This window comes from Siniperca chuatsi, linkage group LG18 (assembly GCF_020085105.1).
Source record: "Siniperca chuatsi isolate FFG_IHB_CAS linkage group LG18, ASM2008510v1, whole genome shotgun sequence".
Lineage (NCBI taxonomy): Eukaryota > Metazoa > Chordata > Actinopteri > Centrarchiformes > Sinipercidae > Siniperca > Siniperca chuatsi.
Window position 1 is genome coordinate 3,433,056 of NC_058059.1, and position 18,253 is coordinate 3,451,308.

The window sequence follows — 18,253 nt, forward strand, 5'->3', positions numbered from 1 at the left end:
AGTGATCAGCAAGGAAACCAGAGAGAGGTCGAGTGGCCTGAAACCACAGAAATGTTACTGCATTTTAAGAAGAAGAATCTATTTCCAGTTTTTGTTCCTGGCTTGTACTTTCTGCCCCCACAAAAGTGCCAGCTCCTGGGACAGGGCTTTTCAGAGACCCAGGAACTATTGGTGTGGAGTTGGAAGAACTAAACATCACTGTCTGGTCAAACATAAGCCTTGAGACTGCTACAAGTTGTGTACTTCATGTATGCAAACACTGGTTCTTGCTAGTGTCGATGTTAGAACTATGTAGGTAAATTTCTTTTAATGTTATAGATTGCGAAATAGCAGTTCCCAGCTTGTTGAGATATTACAAAGGATAGAGAGAGCAATTCAAAGAAATTCCCCATAATATATTAAAATGTCTCAATTCATTCTGATTTGTCAGAACAAATGGTCAAAATTTTATTTTTCACAGTATTTATGCCAACATCATTGCTAACCTTGGCATAATGGAAATCAACTGCAGCCTTGATCTTGCCTTAAAACCTTAGAATAATTACAAAATGCAACACCTACAATAATTCTTCTCCTGAAGCCTGTTGGTATGGAGACGGAGCATGCAGTTGTTGCACCATCAGTAAATCATTTCTGGGTGATTGGAGGGAGAATTAGTGCTAATGTCTGGTCCTGAGGGGGTTTCAGTGATGTAGAGCAGAGAGAGAACAGAGCTGTGACCTCTGGATTTCACCGTCTCTGCTGTTGTGTTTCTGTGTTGCACTGAATCTGTGCGGATAGTGTGTTAAAGCCAACGAGTCTGGCATGTGTACAACTGCACACTTTATGTTTTACCTGCACGTGAATAGAAATTCATGCCTGACTGATATCTGTAATAGACACGTTACGTCCGTTCTTACTTCACTGAAAAGCATAATCTCCTAAACACAGTCCCAGTGTGCTGTTATTATCTTAATGGCACACATATTTCTGTTCTACATGTAAACATGGCTACCAAACAATGTGTGGAACTGAAAAGGATCTGCATGTGTTTAGTTCTGATATAACGATGTGTAGCATGTCCATATTGACAAAAGTTTAAACATTTATAATTGTGTGCACGATCTGAGCAGCCTAGAGCTAGCTTTTAGCAAAAGTTACCTCGGCTCTCTTTAAAGCATTTCTGTTTAAAAACGCAAAATAAACATAAAAAAACACACACACACACAAAAACCAACTGCTGCACCTGAATTATCAATACTGACTGATCAGTGCAGCAGAGGAAACTGCGAGATGTAATGTCTGAGAAAATCGGGCGTAAAATCTGTGGCACTGCTTTATCAGGGGAGACGCAAAAATCTGACTAAAGATCTCCCACAGTGATGCTTCATAACTCATAATCTTTTTGTCTTGTCGCTTGTAGTTCGAGAAATGTCTTCAACCAGTATTCCAAGTCCAGCAGCAGAAAACATTTTCTTTTGCACTCCAGACATGTGCAACATGTGCCAAAACAGCCCCACATCAGGTCATATTTAGCTGCACTTTATGCAAATGAGACGAACTGCAGCTGGTCTGATTTGCATCTGTAGTCTTAGGAAATACCCCGCTACATAGAAAGATTGTGGTGATGTAAAATTTTGCGCCCCTCACACTAATTTGAGGCAGGCTTAGTAAATATCCCCCGATGAGAATTGGAAGGACTGGCTCCACTTTTTAACAACTTGCCTAGATGATGCCCCACAGCACGTCATCCTATAAAAAAAGACATCAGCAAACCCAACAGGAGACAGAAACCCAGAGGAGGCCCCCTCTTCCATGCTGTTGACACTGTAGCTCCCCCCTGGGCTTACTGCATATTGGCCTTCTTCATGGTCCAACATGTTGCCCTTCCCCCTGCTTACTCAAGCATGCCAACTCCTGGTAACACTTGATACTAGGCCTCTTAGCTTCGAAGCTTGCTTGCTTTGAAGCTTGAGGGAGATCGAGTTTTGGAGGCTGCAGCCCCTGGACAGCAGAACAGCCTCCCACAGTGCATCAGATCTGCGCAGTATAGCGTTGCAGTAGTTCAGGCAGGACTCTGTTACATTCTGTATGTTATAGCTGTATCACAACATACTCTGATCAAAAACTGATAATAAAGAGTGACTTCTAATGCTGCTGCTTAAACTTGCAAACGCTTTACGTAGCCGTTCTCATCTGGTCAGTTACCACTGGCCTTGTGCTCAATACGCCCCATCTGGATCGACATGCTCCACCTCAAAGGGAATTATTGTGAATACTCGACCAGATACGCTCTCCAGTGTAAGAGCAGATGCAAAATTCCACGTGCATAGACATTTGCTGCAGCTTGCCAAGTAGAAGGCTATTCCCAAGAAGCCTTGCTCTCATTCTGATACTGCTGAAGGGCAAAAACATAATCCTGTGCCAATTCTAGCCTGCAAACCATTCTTGATTGTATGCACTCTTCCTTCATCTTCTTATGCTGTTGAAACCTGCACATGAAAGTGCACTGTGAACTGTGGGGCAAATAGATCGATGACACACAAGAATCTACCTTGTAAATGTTTCATCATTCCGCACAAGAAGCTAATTCATGCTAATAAACATGGGAGCAAAACTAACCCAGACCCCTCACTGTTCTCAGATCTTTACAGTAAGCATGTAAGATTCTTGAATATGGAAATGGACGTAATCAGAAGTGAGATTAGCAGTTAACTTAAAGAGGGTTCTGGTCCCTCTTAAGGAAGTACATCCAGCATACTCTCTCAAACATTAGATATATCTTCAGTAAATTAGTACTTGCTGCTAAACCAACTTCCTGCCTCTTTGACCCTCTCCAAACTCATTAAGTGCCTCCTTCTGATTTTAGGACCCCGTCTGCCCACTGTTACTGATACCTCTCTTTCCACTGGCAACGTGCTGTCTGCATTTAGAGAAGCTGTAATTAAACCCTTCTCTACAAACTTAACCTAGATCGTGATGTTCTAAACAATTTGTAATAACCACTAGTTTCATCCCTCAAATTTAGATACAGCTTTCACTTTGTGGAGAGACAGAGGCCTGGCTCGCTTCTCAGATTTATATTTAGAGGGCTCATTTGCCACTTTTAATGATCTTCGGGTTAAGTATAATTTACCCCAATCCCATCTGTTTAGGTGGGCTCAAACTCAAGCTCGTGATTATGCTCGCACTAATTGTGCATCCTTTCCTCAGCTTCCGACGGGTTCTCTTGTGTTTGAGGTGCTTTCTCTCGCTAAAGCACGTGGTATGATCTCAGTTTTATATAACCTTATATCATTTTCAGGTACGGCCTCTCTTGCGGGGCTTAGGGGAACTTGGGAGGAGGAGCTTGATGTGACAGACGATTGGTGGGAGGAGGCCCTAGTCAGGGTCAACTCTACATCTTCATGTCCCCGTCCGAGTTTAATTCAGATCCTGCATACGGTTCATTTTACAAACGCTAGGCTTAGTTGGCTGTTTCCAAGCACTAGTGATAGATGTGGCTTATCATACTCATATGTTCTTTTCTTGTCCTAAATTAGCAGAGTTCTGGTCTTGTTTCTTTAACACATTAAGCAAAGCCCTCAGTATTACACTAGAACCCTGCCCCTTGATAGCCATTTTTGGAGTACCCCTTATACGAGCCAGTCTCACTACAAATTCTGACGTTGTTGCTTTTGCCTCAATCGCAGCCTGTAGACGTATTCTGTTACAGTGGAAAAGCCCATTTCCACGTTCTACTACATCCTGGCTTAAATGTCTTTTGACATTTGTGAAATATTCCTTAGCAGGTTCATGTGCCAGTTCATGTGACATCAGAGACCACTGTCCACTTCCTGTCTTCTACCAACTGTCAACATTGTTTTCCTTTAAAGGAATAATATAACATTTGGGGAAATATGCTTATTTGCTTTCTTGCCGAGAGTTAGATGGGAAGATTGATACCACTGTCATGTCTGTACGTCAAGTAGAGAGCTTGAGTCAGGATGTGGTTAACTTAGCCCGGCATAAAGACTGGAAGCAGGGGGAAACAGCTGACACGTTCATCACAACGGTATGAGAAGATAATGTGTTGATGTTACAGCTTGCCGCTCTGCCCCCAAGTGTCAAGTCAAGTCAACTTTATTTATATAGCCCAATATCACAAATCTGCCTCAAGAGGGTTTGTTCTTGATTTGTTCTTATTTTCAGTGACCTGAGAGCAAAGACAGTGACCCAGACTCTTCTGCAATCCTAACTTAGACAGCACTAATATAGTAACCTGTCCCTGGGAACCCAGTGAAGCGCTGCCTCATGGATGATGCATCTCCATACTCTCTCTGGCTGTACCTGTATGAGTGTACATGTGGATGAATGTGTCTGTCTCAGACACCAAACACCAGTCGTTCTACTAGTTCTGCAACAACACTGTAAAGAAGAAGCTTCACCTGGCAGTGGATACAGGTGCTCTTAGGATTCAGGCAGCAGTGGATGTGAGTCATGTCCTTACTTCAACAAGTGGATGCTGCTGATGACCAAAGAAATATCTCCCTGACACTCACTATTTTCAATTTCAACTTCTCTGTGTTTCTCTTTCTATTTCTTGCTTGTTTATTCTCTACATCTAACTTTTCTTTATGTGTCTCTTTTCTCTTATCTCTCTATTTGTCACATCAAATGTGCATCCATTTCTTTGTGAGATCTGAATCCTCAGAGCCATCTTTTTACTTATTCACATCCCAGTCCCAGGGGAGGGTAACTGAATGAAAGAACAATGGAAAGGTGGTAACTTGACAGTTTCCCCAGCGCCTACAGCTCACTCTCCTCTCTTATGAATTTCAAACACAAATTTGTTAGAGAAGAGTCAAAACAAATGTTGTTCATTTGATCTGTCTGTATAAATCTGCCTCGTGTTGTTGTGCAGTATGCGGACCAAAAGACGAGATGCATGCGAACTTTGTCAGACAAGCCCACCTCTGAGGGGAGATTTCATGGCGGCCTCCACCATGCCGACGAGCAGCTGGAGACTCTTGGGGTCCTGGGCAAGGCCGGAGGCGAATGCTGCCAGGGCGTCGGCATGACGACCCAGGTACTGCAGGGCAACCCCCTGACGAAAGTAGGCCTGCAGGAAGAAGAAAAGTTAGACATCAGCAGTTGAAGGGTTTAACTGAGGCTTCTTTTATATTCTTGACATTGACTTCTGTATTTTTTCTCCATAGTTTGTACAAGGACTGCTAAAATTATGTAACTGTGGCTTCAACTGTAGCCATGCCAGCGGCTCTAGGGACGGAAATGTCGGTTTGTTGGTCGGTCCACCACTTTGGTACAGACTGAAATATCTCAACGACTTATTGGATGAATTGCCTTGAAATGTTAAACAGACATTCATGGTCCCAAACAGATGAATCCTACTGATTTTGGTAAATGCAAGTTGTTGAGTTATTTCAGTCAGGACTAAAGTGGTGGACCGACCGACTAGCCGACTGAAACTGCCATCTCTAGAGTTCACTTTAGAAAACATTAGGTTATTAAGTACATAAAGATGATTATACATTCTCAAGAACTTCCTCTGAATTAAAAGTATCTTGTTTAGGTCGGATGGGTTAGAAACACCTCAGAGGTGTTCAGTGATATCCACGTAACTGAAATAATTAAAAAGCCATTGTGCTTGAATGTGAGTCCAACCTGCACAGCACTAATGCAGCCTGTACACGCAGTCTTTCTTTCGCATACACACACAAACAGCGCACACTTCATTAGGACCCCTTGTGCATTTCACAGCAAGATTAGAGACAATGAATCATGACATCAAATTCATGAGGAGGATCAAGGAGAAGACACACACACACACACACACACACACACCACAAACACCAAACTCTTCTTCTCTCACTGCAGAGCAGACTGTAACTTAATTGTCCTGTCTACCTCTCTCTTCGCCTTCGTTCCTCCCCTTTTCTCTCTCATTTATCATCCTGCCCTCCCTCCTCCCATTTAAGCATAATCTGTCATGACAGTGAATGAATGAAGACAAAGAGGAGAGGAATTAGATTACATGGCAGCTCCTGTCCCGCCTGCCACTTTCCGCAGCCGCACTGTCTTTGTCCTGTCCTCGGCTTCAGACAGCTTCATTGAAATGAATGGAGACGGGGGTCACGTCTAATCTAATGCATTAAGCCTTTCGTCCGTGTGTTGGTGTTGGAGCAGAATGTGAACAGGGCATGGTGTCATTTCACTGTTGATTAACACAAAGTGGGATAAATGGTTGGTAATTATGGCTAGGGCCATGTCCCTTAAATAACTTGTCACAAAAAAGCCTGACATCAGTCACAGCTACAATGATAATATAATAATCTGCATTTATTGACCTTATATCCATTTTTTTCGTTTGTTCCAGTTTTGTCTCTTAACTTGCGGTTGCCACTGCTGGCTACACGGCCTTCTGTACATTTCTTTAAGCTGTGAACACACGTCTGCATTTTGGTGGTGGTCAACAACACATTCACTACAGATATCGGATTAAAAAGACAATCTTTGGTGCAAAGTTGCCTACGGCGTTAACTAGTTTACAACTAGCTTACTTTGTGTTGCAGTAGCTGTTTCTAATTGAAAAAATTTGAATTTTCCAGGGCTCTAATGCTTAAACCTGCAATGACAGATTTTTTTGGCCACTTGGAGGCAGCAGTGAGTTGTGCACACAACATTGACATATCACCACCTTTTAAGTTTATATGGTGAACTTGTTTACAAACTGTCTCTTATTTACATCCAGCAGTTATGAAGCAACACTAGCAGTATTTTTTTCATGTTTGTGTCCTGATGAATTTAAGTCCAATATTCTCTCTCTGTTAGCTCTGTGTTTGGTCTCCACCAGCTCCTGAGGGAAATATCTGGCTCTTTAGCTGCTGAATGCTCCACTATGTTCATCAGCTGCTCTCTGACTGAGTCTGTCTGCTGTTTGCTGCTGAGCAGGTTGTGTACAGTGGCTTTTTACAGCATTTTCTCTGAAAACAGTTGCCTGCTGCGGTCGAAAACAACGCTATGAGAGCGGTGAGAGTGAACCAAAACAGTACTATAGTACTATAAAGCTCCATAAATCCGAGGGGAGCTGCAGATTCAGGTGATAATTCTCCGTAGGTTCATCACTACCAGAGACATCTTTAACATTGTCCCATTGTTTTCACAGTGTTATTATAAAAATATCCACTGTAGCCACTTAAAGAAAGTATCAAACTTGATGCAGCAGAACCAGAGATATCGTCTTTTTTATTCCACTCATTCTTCTTCCTTGTCAAAACCTGGTGCCTACATTACCCACAATGCAACGGAACTGCAGACAGTTCAATTGGAGATTCGAGTGTGTTGTGCTAGTAGCGGCTAACGTATCTTTGAGCCGCTAGCCTCAAGCAGAGATGAGGAGCGGGCTACAGAGGTCTGGTAACCTCACTTGTTTCCAACTCCACACCAACAGATTTTTTTCATTTTCAAAGTTGTAGTCTTCAGCCCCAACCAATGCTGACTCAAGTGACATCACTTGAGGACATTTATCAGATTTCACACAGCTCCCTCTAGAGACATTAGCTTACTACAGCTTTGTACAACTTTTACACATATGCAGTAGTATTCCCCAACACCTGTGAACAGATGTTGGGGATGTCTAAAATTTAAATAAAGACACAGAACCTTTTATTTGACAGGAAGAATGCCATTTTAAAGCAGTTGCAAATATACCAGTCCACAATGGCTGAAACACAGGACAGTGGCTGGGTTTTAGCTCCCGGCACTGATGCCAAGAGTCCATGCTGAGGAGAGAGAGACAGCAGCCTGCCCTCTGACCCTCATCCAGGCTGGAGAGGAGAGCAGCAGGTCTGGACTGGGATGAGGAGCCGAGCTGGTAGCTGGGGTGACATATGGACACCCCACCTGTCTGCCTACCTCTACTAAGCAGCACTGCCCCTCAAATCTGTTGCCTTCACACTGATTTGGCTGCTGTATGGAGGATGCAGTGTTTCTCATTTAGGCATTCATGTCCTATTCTTGAATACCTTTTACTTTTACCTTGATTGAAGCTTCTGGGAGGATAATTTCAGTCAGATGAGGATGATTATATCAGAGGCGGAAAAGTTCTAATCATAACAAGGCGTCCATTATCTCTGCATGACTGTGTGTGAGTGAACGTACAGCACAATAGGTAAGGCTGAGCTGTGTGTGTGTGTGTGTGTGTGTGAGTGTAGATGTGTGCAGGTGTGTGTGTGTGTGTCAGAGCATTCTACCCCCATCAAGGGTGTAAACATGCCAGAGCCAGACAGAAAGTGACAGCAGGAAGAGTCTGCCTCCACCACCACCTCCAGCCTCCTGCTCACACACATCCTGCCTATTAGCTCAGTCTGGCTACGCTGCCTGCTAAGCACATACAGGGGGTATAGTCCAGACAGTCTCACAGACACACACACACACATCACCACATCTCGAACACACATAAACACATTTTCCGTCTAATTTTTTCATCTCTCGCTCAGCAGTGTTCTGGAGGATCTCAGAAATATCTTGTCAGATTAGAGAGTCTCCTTATAAACCGCTGTGGTCGTGTCTGGCGTGTCTAGTTTGCAGGTATTTCACACTGATTCCCAATTGAGCACTTAGACAGCCTCTTCAACATCAGCTGACAGGTCTGTGTCAGTAAATGTGAAGTGATCAATAAAAGGGACAAGACTAATCCTGGCGGTATGTGTGTGAGTGTGTTTGCACCTATAGTACTTATATTTGTGCGTATTTATTCTTTGTACAGGTGTGTCTCCTTTCTGTGTTCATATATAAGCACCCTGGGAGCTCTTGGGGCTACGCTTATGGAGAAAATAAAACAAAAATGGTCTACTTTAAAGCAGCTATAATCAATATTTTTTACAATGTATTAAATGACAATGTGAAACCAATGCGACAATGTGAAAGGGGTCTCTCTTGGTGAACTTACAGAGAATGATCACCTGAATCTGCAGCTTCCCTCGGCTTTATGGAGCTTTATAGTGAGTTTCAGCTCATTGTTTAGCTTTTAGTGTTTTGGTTCACTCTCACCGCTCTCATAACGTCTTTTCTGATGTAGCAGGCAGCTGTTTTCAGCGAAAAATCTCTAAAAACCCATTGTACACTAGGGCTGTCACTTTTTCAAAAACGAAAATCGCTCGAACCCAGATAGCGTATTGCACCCCCACCCCACCACACCCCCCAGAGATGTCCATCCGTCGGTGGCCAGAGAGAGCGTTTTAAACTTTGGTACAGTCTATAGTTTTTCCAGTGGGGCGTCATAGAACTGATTTATCTTGAAAATCTCCTGAAAAAAATGCCCATATCTTATCGTGATGGCCTGTTTTTTTCGAGCTTTGGCGCGGCAGCAGCAGTGTGTTTTCCACTCAAGGCAGCTGCCTTACACAAATTCGGCAAACAGCCTTATCTTTGCTGGTAATTTTTCCACTTATACCACTTTTCACCGACATACTGACAGTGTGCCACTTTTGTTTTAGTGTCATATGCCGATTCTTAGTGGTATGCCACTTTGACTAGTGGTATGTCGATGCTGTTTGACTGGCTTATGGCACATGAAAACGGTATGCCACTCCTCTTCCACTGCCACATACCATCCCCAGCGGCTTATGACGATTCTTCATTGGCATATAGTAATTGGAATTCATCGTCTGGGGAACATATATGTTTGTACAAAATTTCAAGGCAATCCATCCAATAGTTGTTGAGATATTTCAGTCTGGACCAAAGCAGTGGACTGACCCACTGGCTAAAAATTATTGGAGCAGTTCATGGAGTGTGTGTTAAAGAGAGACATAATGGCAAACAAAATTAAGGAGAGAATAAGAGATATAGCAAGAGAGGTGCTATATGTTGGTGTGTCAGAGCAAAGGATGCACACCGGATGAACAGATGCTTCAATTACTGCTCGTAACTCACATTAATCGAGAACAGATGGCAGCACAAGTGGCGGGAGAGAGAGAGGGTGAGTACGAGTGAGAGAGGATCACATAAACCAGACATGATAGAGATTGATGTCTTTGCAAATAAGAGAATCTGCCTCAAAACACACACACCAAACCTTCACTCTCATTTTATCAGGACACAAAGTGGACTGAACCTTATTTTTTTGCACCGGGTTGCTTGTGACTGAACAGATTTAACACTGTTCAGAGGATGTGGAAGAGGGAGAGGTGGCCTAGAGTAATTTGTTAGAGATAGAGGAGGCTGAGAGGAAAGAGAAGAGCTTCCTGACACACCTGGCAGCCTGGAGCCAGCTCTATGTTTCTCAAAAGAGACAAATAATAAACAGTAGCTACATTACACTATGATTGACAAATGAATATTACTATGTCCAGAGCATCATACCATTCTACCTCTGGCCCCAGAGAGGAACAAGCTTAATAGGGTGCGTTCACACCTGTAGTTCGGTTCATGTGGTCCGCACCACGGGAAATAAATTATACATTGTTGCATTTTAGTTCTGGTCCGGTTCCTGTTCACACTGACTTTTTAGAAACGAACCAAGGGTCGTAAACACGAAGTTATACAGACTGACAGGTAATCCGTTGATTGGACAGTTTTAGCGATTGTCATCCTGCATCATCAGCGCATCATCAGGACCCATGTGGCGAAATCAAATTCTGGTGACTGACAGAAGTTTATGCAGCACTTTAATGCTTCTGATGTGTATATTTATGTTATTTGGTGTTACAAAGACCTCATGAAGAAATAACTAATTTTGAGAATTATTAGTGTTATTAGACTGCAAATCGACCGCATGTTATGAATAATGACTTAGAGACAGGACGAAAAGGAGACGTCTTGCACAGTAACTAATGATTCTGGGTTTATTACTGTGGGATCGCTGTCACACACTTATTAATGGACTTAATGAACTGAAAAAGAACAGAGTAGGATACAAGCACAGCATTTTTAACAGCTTTTGACCTATTACTCAGGGGAAATACCTGCGCTGACGTGCATACGTGGTTACCAAATTATTTGCTTAAATATATACACGGCTTCTACAGATCAATTACAAGATCACTTCCTGAACAGATTTCACGATCAGCAGATGTGTTTATTAGTAGTTTAGCTTTTGAAATCATGCTAAAATCGCATATCTGCCATCATAAAATCCTGTGGTTGGTTTGTTTGCTTTCACATCACAAGCGAACTCGAACTCTGGTGCGGACCAAAGAACCGGACAGAGACCGCTTTCACACCAGCTCAAACGAACAGCACTAATCGGGCGAATGCACCGATAGAAATAATGGCCAAAACTGCAAAAAATAAGATCCTTGTAAGCTGGAATTATCCTATAAGAGCCACAGTTTTCTACTGCAGTCCTCACAGTAAACTAGGGGAGGAATTATTGTCTTTGTTGAACAACAGGGATGAAGGGAGTGCTGATGTCACTTGGCCATCAGTGAAAACCAGAGGGTTCATTTTGCTAAGCCAATACCCCACTTATCCCACAGTATGTGATATAACGACATGCTGTGTGAGTTGTGAGCTGTGTGCTGTAAACCTCGGAGAGTGAGATCATTATTTAAGAGCCTGAGAGGGTCTGAGGGAGTCATTAAAAACAGCAATCTGTATTGTGAGGATGCCTCTTTGTAGAATTGAATGCACCTTATTACCAGGGTAAAGTATGATCAAACCCAGTGAATTTAAACCAGCAGACCTCTACAGCAGCACAGTTACTCACAGTCTGGGAATTAACAGCCCTCTCATCTTGCAGGGCGACATGATTCAAACAGGTTCTTCTAATAGACTAGTCAGCCTGTAAAACACTGTGGTGAAGAAATAATGCTGCTGAGCAAGCATCTTCACAGAAAACTGGAAACACATAATCTAACACAAATAAGAAACAAACAGTCGCTGAGACTATTTGGTAAAAAACCTCATTTGAACCTGTGAAACTGAATCAATATGTAGAAACATAACAGCTAACAGTGAAAGGTGGGTGTTAAAGACTGGGAGGTCTGTTATCCCGTACGTCCACATACACACATAAGCATTTACAACGGTGGAAGAAGCACTCAGATTTTTAAGTAAAAGTACCATTGCAACAATGTAAAAATACTCATTACATGTAAAAGTCAAAATCCTACTTAAGTATTACCTGGAAAATGTAGTTAAAGTATCAAAAGTAAAAGTACTCATTATGCCGAAAAATGGCCTCTGTGACCGATTATTATTATATTATTATATGACATATACACCAATTTGTATAGATTTTTTTTTTTACTTTCCTCAAATTTTTGTGAAATATTGGATAATTTTACTTCTTTGGGCTTCGAAAAGTTATTTAAATGAAACTATCTGAGTTTAGAGGGGGAAATGGCCAAAATGGTTCACAACCGCTGGTTAAATCTTTATCAATCAGTGTCTTGATTGGTGACAATTAAGGTAAAGATCAATGTTAATGTAAGTTTATCTTGTTTTTTAATGCAAAATCGTAATCTGAAAAGTTACTAGAAACTATATCTGTCAGATAAAAGTACAATGTTTCCCTCTGAAATGTATTGTAGTAAAAGCATAAAATGGACAAGTACAATTACCTAAAAACCACTAGGCATTTATGCAACCACTCGTATTCACTGACATATGCACACACACACACACACACACACACACACTCTCACAAACTGTTCCCTGGTTAATCTGCATGAATATTTATCATTGTTTCACTGGGACGCTAGCTAAGATGCAATAATTGAGTTGGAATAGCCATAACCACTGTTTCCACTGGGACCAATTAAAGATGTAACACGACCAGCTGTGGGCTCTCTCACACAGACCTGCAGAGCCAGTCTAATGGCTTCACAAGTCTGTGTACTGTAGTGTGTTAAACCCGGTAAAAGCTGTAAAGGCGGAGATGCGGAGATGCGTCCAAGGCCTGAAATTTTATAACAAAGGAGTTTTGCTTGACATAAAACCCTCGTTCGTCAGGGACGAAGATGTGTGTCTTTCCTGTGTGTGCTTCTCTGAGTCTGTATTGATGTTAGCATGTCGAAGTGCATGTAGATGTGCACTGCCATATGCAGGGTCATCAGTGACGCCCCTGGCATCATATGTTGAGGGAGCCAACAGATTAGGCATCGCAGTCTGTCTGATGTAACCAGACCAGACCACAGCAGCGCACACAACCACAGCCTGAGTGCAAATACACAACATCACAGCTCATTAACTGTATTCAGCATTCAGTGGACACAACTGGGCGCTAGTGCTTTACAATAGTGTTATGAGTGTTTTTTTCCCATTAATATTCTATTTAACTTTTGGCATAGCAGAGGTAAGGAATAAGATAAATAAATATATGCCAGAGAAGAACTAGAAATTCATATATATGTGTAAAAGATAAATAACACTATAGCAACACTCATAATGAATAAGGAAATTAATAAATGCAGCTTTAAAGAGAAGAGAGGAAGTGGCTAACAAGTTTGACGGAGTAACAGAAAAGAAACAAATGATGTAATAGTTTCAAAATAAAAATAGTTTAATGAGTAATAAAATATGAATGAGAATATCCATTACTTTTTTTGGAGAGCAAGCCCACTATGTTGGTTCATTTTCTATTTTGGTCAGGAGCACAGGATCAAAGTTACAGGGCTGATGATGTGAGTGTCAAGTGCATGTCAACACATGAGGACTGTACAGTGGAAAGCATTTTTCAATCTCCCTTTGAAATGTGACGTCTGGAGGTCAATGTAAAAAGGGCCAGCTGACACATCTTTCTCTTTTTGTCTCCTCTTAAAGAACACAGAACCACACTTCACTGCAGCTGTTCAAACACCTGATCCACTGCTTCAAACCTTCCCTCTCTATTGGCTTCTAGTAAACAGGATTTCCATCTTGAACATACAAACAAACCAAGAGTATTATTTTGCCCAAAGTGCATTTTCTCATGCTGAAAGTCTGCGTGTATAACCTGAGTGGGATGTCATCTCAAACATTTAACCTTGGCGTACAGACTGAACTACTCTGAACCGAGAGCTCTAAATTAAAGAAAGCAGTTTCTCTGTCACACACATACACACAAGTAATCCTAGTTAACCTCAACACACTAGGTTGATTCCCTGGGCGACTAAAAGCAATTCCCTTCTTCTTCTCTCTCTGCTCTACTTTATCTGTAGAGCCAGACCCCGAGCCATTCCCTCGACCCTTTCATGTGTGTGAATACACTATCAGCCACCATCTTTGGAACAATCTACCTCTCTCTATACTACACACACACATAAACACACACATACCGCAGCACTTACAAGAAAAATATGCATAAAGGGGGAGTGGGGAGGGGCGGAGGACAAGTGGCCTTCTGATCCTGTTAACTGCAGTACAGCGGAGGGGTTTGGTTCTCTTACACTGGGTAATTAGGCTGTCACTCAACCGGCTGCTGCTGCGTTTGTGTGTGTGCATGTGCTCGTGCAGCAGGCCGGCTGATCGCCTGATTGCCTCAGTGAACTTTGACCCTGAGGGAGCAAATATACCTGCTGGGGAAACGAGTAAGCGGTCAATGTGAAGAGCTAAGAGAACAGAACTGTAAAACTGATAGGGAGGGTCATAGTGGAGAGAGAAAAATTAGACAAATATAGGTTGATTTTACGCGATACTCTGTGCTTATTAGGGCTGCACAACGATAGGGCTGACAATGATTCTGCCATGTTTGTAGAAGTGGGGAGATCCATTGCATCAAACCAAGCGCTCCCAATTTCTCCTGAAGCTGTATCAACAAAAGACAAGTGTGTGTTTCTCCATGACAAACTCTGCACAGGAAGAGGGGTGCAGGACATCGATGTAAATAAATCTATGAGAGAGACAGAGGAGTAAAATGCGGCGAAAGACAAAGCTTCTTCGGAACAACAAAAATCACTGAAACCCGGTGATGGTGATGAAGAACAAACAAATGTATCCAGGACCCCCTGGTGGTCTGGGGGTTAAGGTGCCGACCATGAACCCCAAAAAAACAAAAAACATCTATCTACCCCCACTTCTGACAAAAACACTGTGATTGTACCCCAACAAGATTAAGAGGCTACAGCCATGCTAGCGGCTCTGTGAGTCTATACTTAGGGACAGTGGTGCTTTGCTTACATTAACAACGCTAACATGCTGATGTTTAGCAGGTATAATGTTTACCAATCACAGTTTAGCGTGTTAGCATGCTAACATTTGCTGATTAGCAATGATCACAAACTGCAGTTGAGGTTGATGGGAATGTTCTGCGGGTATAAACCAAAGTATTGGCCAAAAATAAATAAAATTGACCTGATCACCGGCACTAGAGTAAAAGTCCGTCCAATAGTGGTTAAGACATTTCTCTCAAAACCACAAATTTGAACCTCATGGTGTAGTCACACAGGAGAACATTTGTTCAAAGGTGTTATTAGGAGAACACAAGAGACTCTTTTTTTATTAATTTAGCAGAAAAATCTAAATTTAAGAAAAATCAACACAGTCGCATGGCATTCGTTAGGTGTCTGTTTAAAAAAAAAAAGCTGCATGTCCTTTACAAGTAATGATCATATTGTTTAGTCTGTCTGCATGAAGACAATATGGATTGCGATAAATATTTTTTCAAAAAAACATTGTGTCCCTAAGAATCGAGGGAGAAAATCATGATTCTCATTTTGACCAGAATCTTTGTTCTTATTCATACAATCCTTTTCTCATCTCTCCCCAGGGCTCGTTCCCTCTCAGCTTGCTCCTCTTCCTCTGCTTTTACATCTCAGTGTCCTTCTCTTCCTCTACTATTAAACCTCTAACACCTAAGCTGGAAGCAGGGTCAACACCCTCCTCCTCCTCTCTTGGTGGTGTACCGTCTTAATTAGAGCCAAATCATCCAGGGAGAGATGAGGAGAGGTGGAGGACAGGAGGGGAGAGAGACGGCGCAGCGCAGAGACCAGTGATTACTCGAGGGAAGACGCCACGCATGCAGTTCCCACTCACCGAATCAGGGCAAGGAGAGAACACACTCCTAACGATACCCTACAAAGCTAATTAGACCCTCTCTCTGTTTCAAATCCAGCCTCACAGGTTGTGATAATTCATAGAGGAGCAGCTACCTAGCAAAGAGCATTCAGTCATTAATCTACCATGCCTTTGGTCTTTCAACATTCCTGTTATCTGGGAACACATTCCTTCCCAGTCGCATCCTGCAATGTGATACAGATAATCAGATTTCATTTTGCTCTGGTCCCAGTGTGTGCATGTACATATGTGTATTTTTCCCCAATGTAATTGATTGTTTGACAGCTATTTCATTCAGGCTGACTAATCCAATACATGGATTATCAGTTTAGAATACAGCAGATGTTAGTGGACGGGAAATAAATGTACAGGGCATTAATACAGAAATGCACACTTTTAATTCCAATTGACCTTTCACTAAACGCCTCGCTCCAAACAGCGGTTGTCCAATCAAAGCATGGCAACCGTAACTAGGCACGGCAGGCCTGTACAGCGTTGTATTTCTCCAAAGCGGCAACCTCCGGGTCTGAAAAGTGAAGCCAATGCGGAAGTGCCTTAAACATGCATTCTTCTAATGGCCAGCAGGGGGCGACTCCACTGATTACAAACAGTCCGATTGTATAGAAGTCTATGAGAAAACTACCCTACTTCTCACTTGTAAACACTTTCCTAATGAGTTTAGTCTCAATCGCTAGTTTCAAGTCTTCTTCAATACAGCATGATATTCATTTTGTAAATTATGGTCCCATTTAGAGTAAAATAGACAATAAAGCAGGGTATGCTTTAGGGCATGGCTACCTACATTGACAAGCCGCTACCACGGCGACATGTCAACATGTTAACTAGCCGTGAACTTGTTTTTGGGTGCTGTCGGTGTTTTTGTCTAAGAACGTTGACCCTTTCACAGTGTGTTTTCAGGTCATGAAGGTGAACTGTAACATTTTGGTCGCCTAAAAATGTCTTGTTCAGCGTTCAGTTGTACTAAAAGTTCATTTTTTCCAGTAAGTACATTTTGTTTTAAGCCTGTTTTTCGTTAGCCAAAATTAGCATCCCAATTAATATCACAGTTATCGTGAATTACGGATGCACCAACTATGGTAACTTCTGGTTCCAAAAAAAAACAAGATGGCGACGACTAAAATGCCAAACTCGCTGTAGTAAGAGAGACTCTCTGTATATGATTTGGGAGGTTGATGTATTTATTTTTTTGCCTTTCCAAAACCAAAAACATAGGAGCAAAAGTGTAAGGAATTAATTAAATAGTGTGTTTATCTGTTCATTAGCATGTCCGGCTAACTAGCTTACTACCTACAGTAGTAACCAACATTATTTCCAAGGCCAAGGAGAACAGATTCATGACTAGCACATCCACTGTGTCCTGGATGCTGTCAGAGTGTAGGCTAACATCAGCAGCTCCTTTTTGGATTTGGGGATGTTCACGCTCCAGCAACGTTATCCGAGATAGCGTTACGTTTACCAAACACATCGGTTTCCTCATCCTAAAAGCATTTTCTCTTTCTCGGCAAAAGTGAAGCAGCCAAACAGGGTTATGTGTATATTTATGTTTATCATATTTATGATACTAGGACTAACTAGCTCTTCACTGCAATACAAGAACAATGTTGTTTCTTCTTTTACATGTCTTCTACATGGATCGTCAACTGATGGGGATGCTAACATTTTGCCCGGGGCCTGTTAGCTTTATCCTCAGTCTTTTAGCATGATATTATAGCCATCAAGTGAATATCTAAGACCCTTTAAAAGGGTTCTTGTTTCAAAACGAGTCAGCTGTAAACAATAAAAAGTCAGCCAGAGAGCATTTTCAACCAACTCATGGAGCTAACGTTGATTTAATTAGCTAGCTAGCTATTGCTGATCAAATCTTCAAGTGACAGCCGCCAAAATCTACGGTTGGCAGGCAGAAATGTGAAGGAGCTTTTATTTACTTCCGTGTGATATCAAAGACAAAAAAACATTTGAAAAATACTAAGAATTTTGAGGGTAAATCTGCCACCATTATCATTGTACACTGCATATGTGCCATGGGAGAATGGAGAGCTTGACAGGTGTAATGACGGGCTTCTTTGGCAATATAATGAGAAAATGGGACATATTATGGGTGTGAGGCTGAAGTCGACCTGGTTAAAGAGGGTTTTAATGGCATTTGAAAAGGTGACAAAACCTTTACAGGCATGTCAGCTTGCACAGTTTCTCACAGACAAGCATGGAGTCGATTCTCAAAGCACTCTTTTGCAGATATTTTCTCTCTTTTGACATTTGACTCCTTCTTTTCTCA

At 42.0% G+C, this 18,253-nt stretch overlaps 1 protein-coding gene across 4 annotated transcripts in view; it reads right to left on the reverse strand.

Moving 5' to 3' along the window:
* The window catches only part of ttc28 (tetratricopeptide repeat domain 28), a 123,466-nt gene that overhangs the window by 53,660 nt on the left and 51,553 nt on the right, over positions 1-18,253 (reverse strand). For all 4 annotated transcript variants that reach the window (XM_044175298.1, XM_044175301.1, XM_044175299.1 and 1 more), the window contains one exon: positions 4,933-5,080. In XM_044175298.1, the coding sequence (XP_044031233.1) occupies positions 4,933-5,080 (148 nt within the window). The remainder of the gene's footprint in view (positions 1-4,932; positions 5,081-18,253) is intronic.